The sequence below is a fragment of the Eimeria tenella genome, genomic scaffold (assembly GCF_000499545.2).
Source record: "Eimeria tenella Houghton genomic scaffold, Eth_scaff2961, whole genome shotgun sequence".
Lineage (NCBI taxonomy): Eukaryota > Apicomplexa > Conoidasida > Eucoccidiorida > Eimeriidae > Eimeria > Eimeria tenella.
In genome coordinates this window covers 2,447-2,962 of record NW_013542837.1, presented here as the reverse complement: position 1 = coordinate 2,962, position 516 = coordinate 2,447, and the positions used below count along the sequence as shown (strand labels likewise).

The 516-nt window shown below is 62.8% G+C and overlaps 1 protein-coding gene across 1 annotated transcript in view; it reads right to left on the bottom strand.

Moving 5' to 3' along the window:
* Nucleotides 1-94: 94 nt before the first annotated feature.
* ETH_00038450 (protein phosphatase 2C, putative) overlaps nucleotides 95-516 on the bottom strand; it is a gene marked incomplete at both ends in the record, with an annotated part of 2,243 nt that continues 1,821 nt past the window's right edge. The window contains one exon of the mRNA XM_013375670.1: nucleotides 95-300. Coding sequence (XP_013231124.1) covers nucleotides 95-300 — 206 coding nt within the window. The remainder of the gene's footprint in view (nucleotides 301-516) is intronic.

The window sequence follows — 516 nt, the reverse complement described above, 5'->3', positions numbered from 1 at the left end:
TGCTGCTGCAGCTGTTGCTGCTGCTGCTGCTGCTGCATGCGGTGGCGTTTCGTCTGCATCCAACCCTCATAGACTGTCCCAGCTACTGGAGACTTCAACGTTCGCTGTTCTCCCCAGAGGTTGCCGCTGCTGCTGCTGCCGTTGCTGCTGCTGCTGCTGCTGCTACTGCTGCTGCTGCTGCTACTGCTGCTGCTGCTACTACTGGTGGTGCTGCTGCTGCTGCTGAAAGGCCGCGTGCTACCACGACTGCTAACATCTCTCCAGCTGTTCCGCCCACTACGGATGGCGCTGCTGCCAACTCTGCGGGCAAATGGACCCCCAGCAGCAGCAGCAGCAGCAGGAGCAGCAGCAGGGGGCGACAACGCCGCTGGCACAGGGAGGCCGTCGACTGTGCCGCTGCTGCTTCTGCTGCTGCTGCTGCTCGCGTAAATTGGCGTTGCTGCGGGAGGAGCAGCACGAGCTGCAACATGGATCTCCCGCTTGGCCTCTACGGGCGTGTTCGGTGGCCTTGCTTGG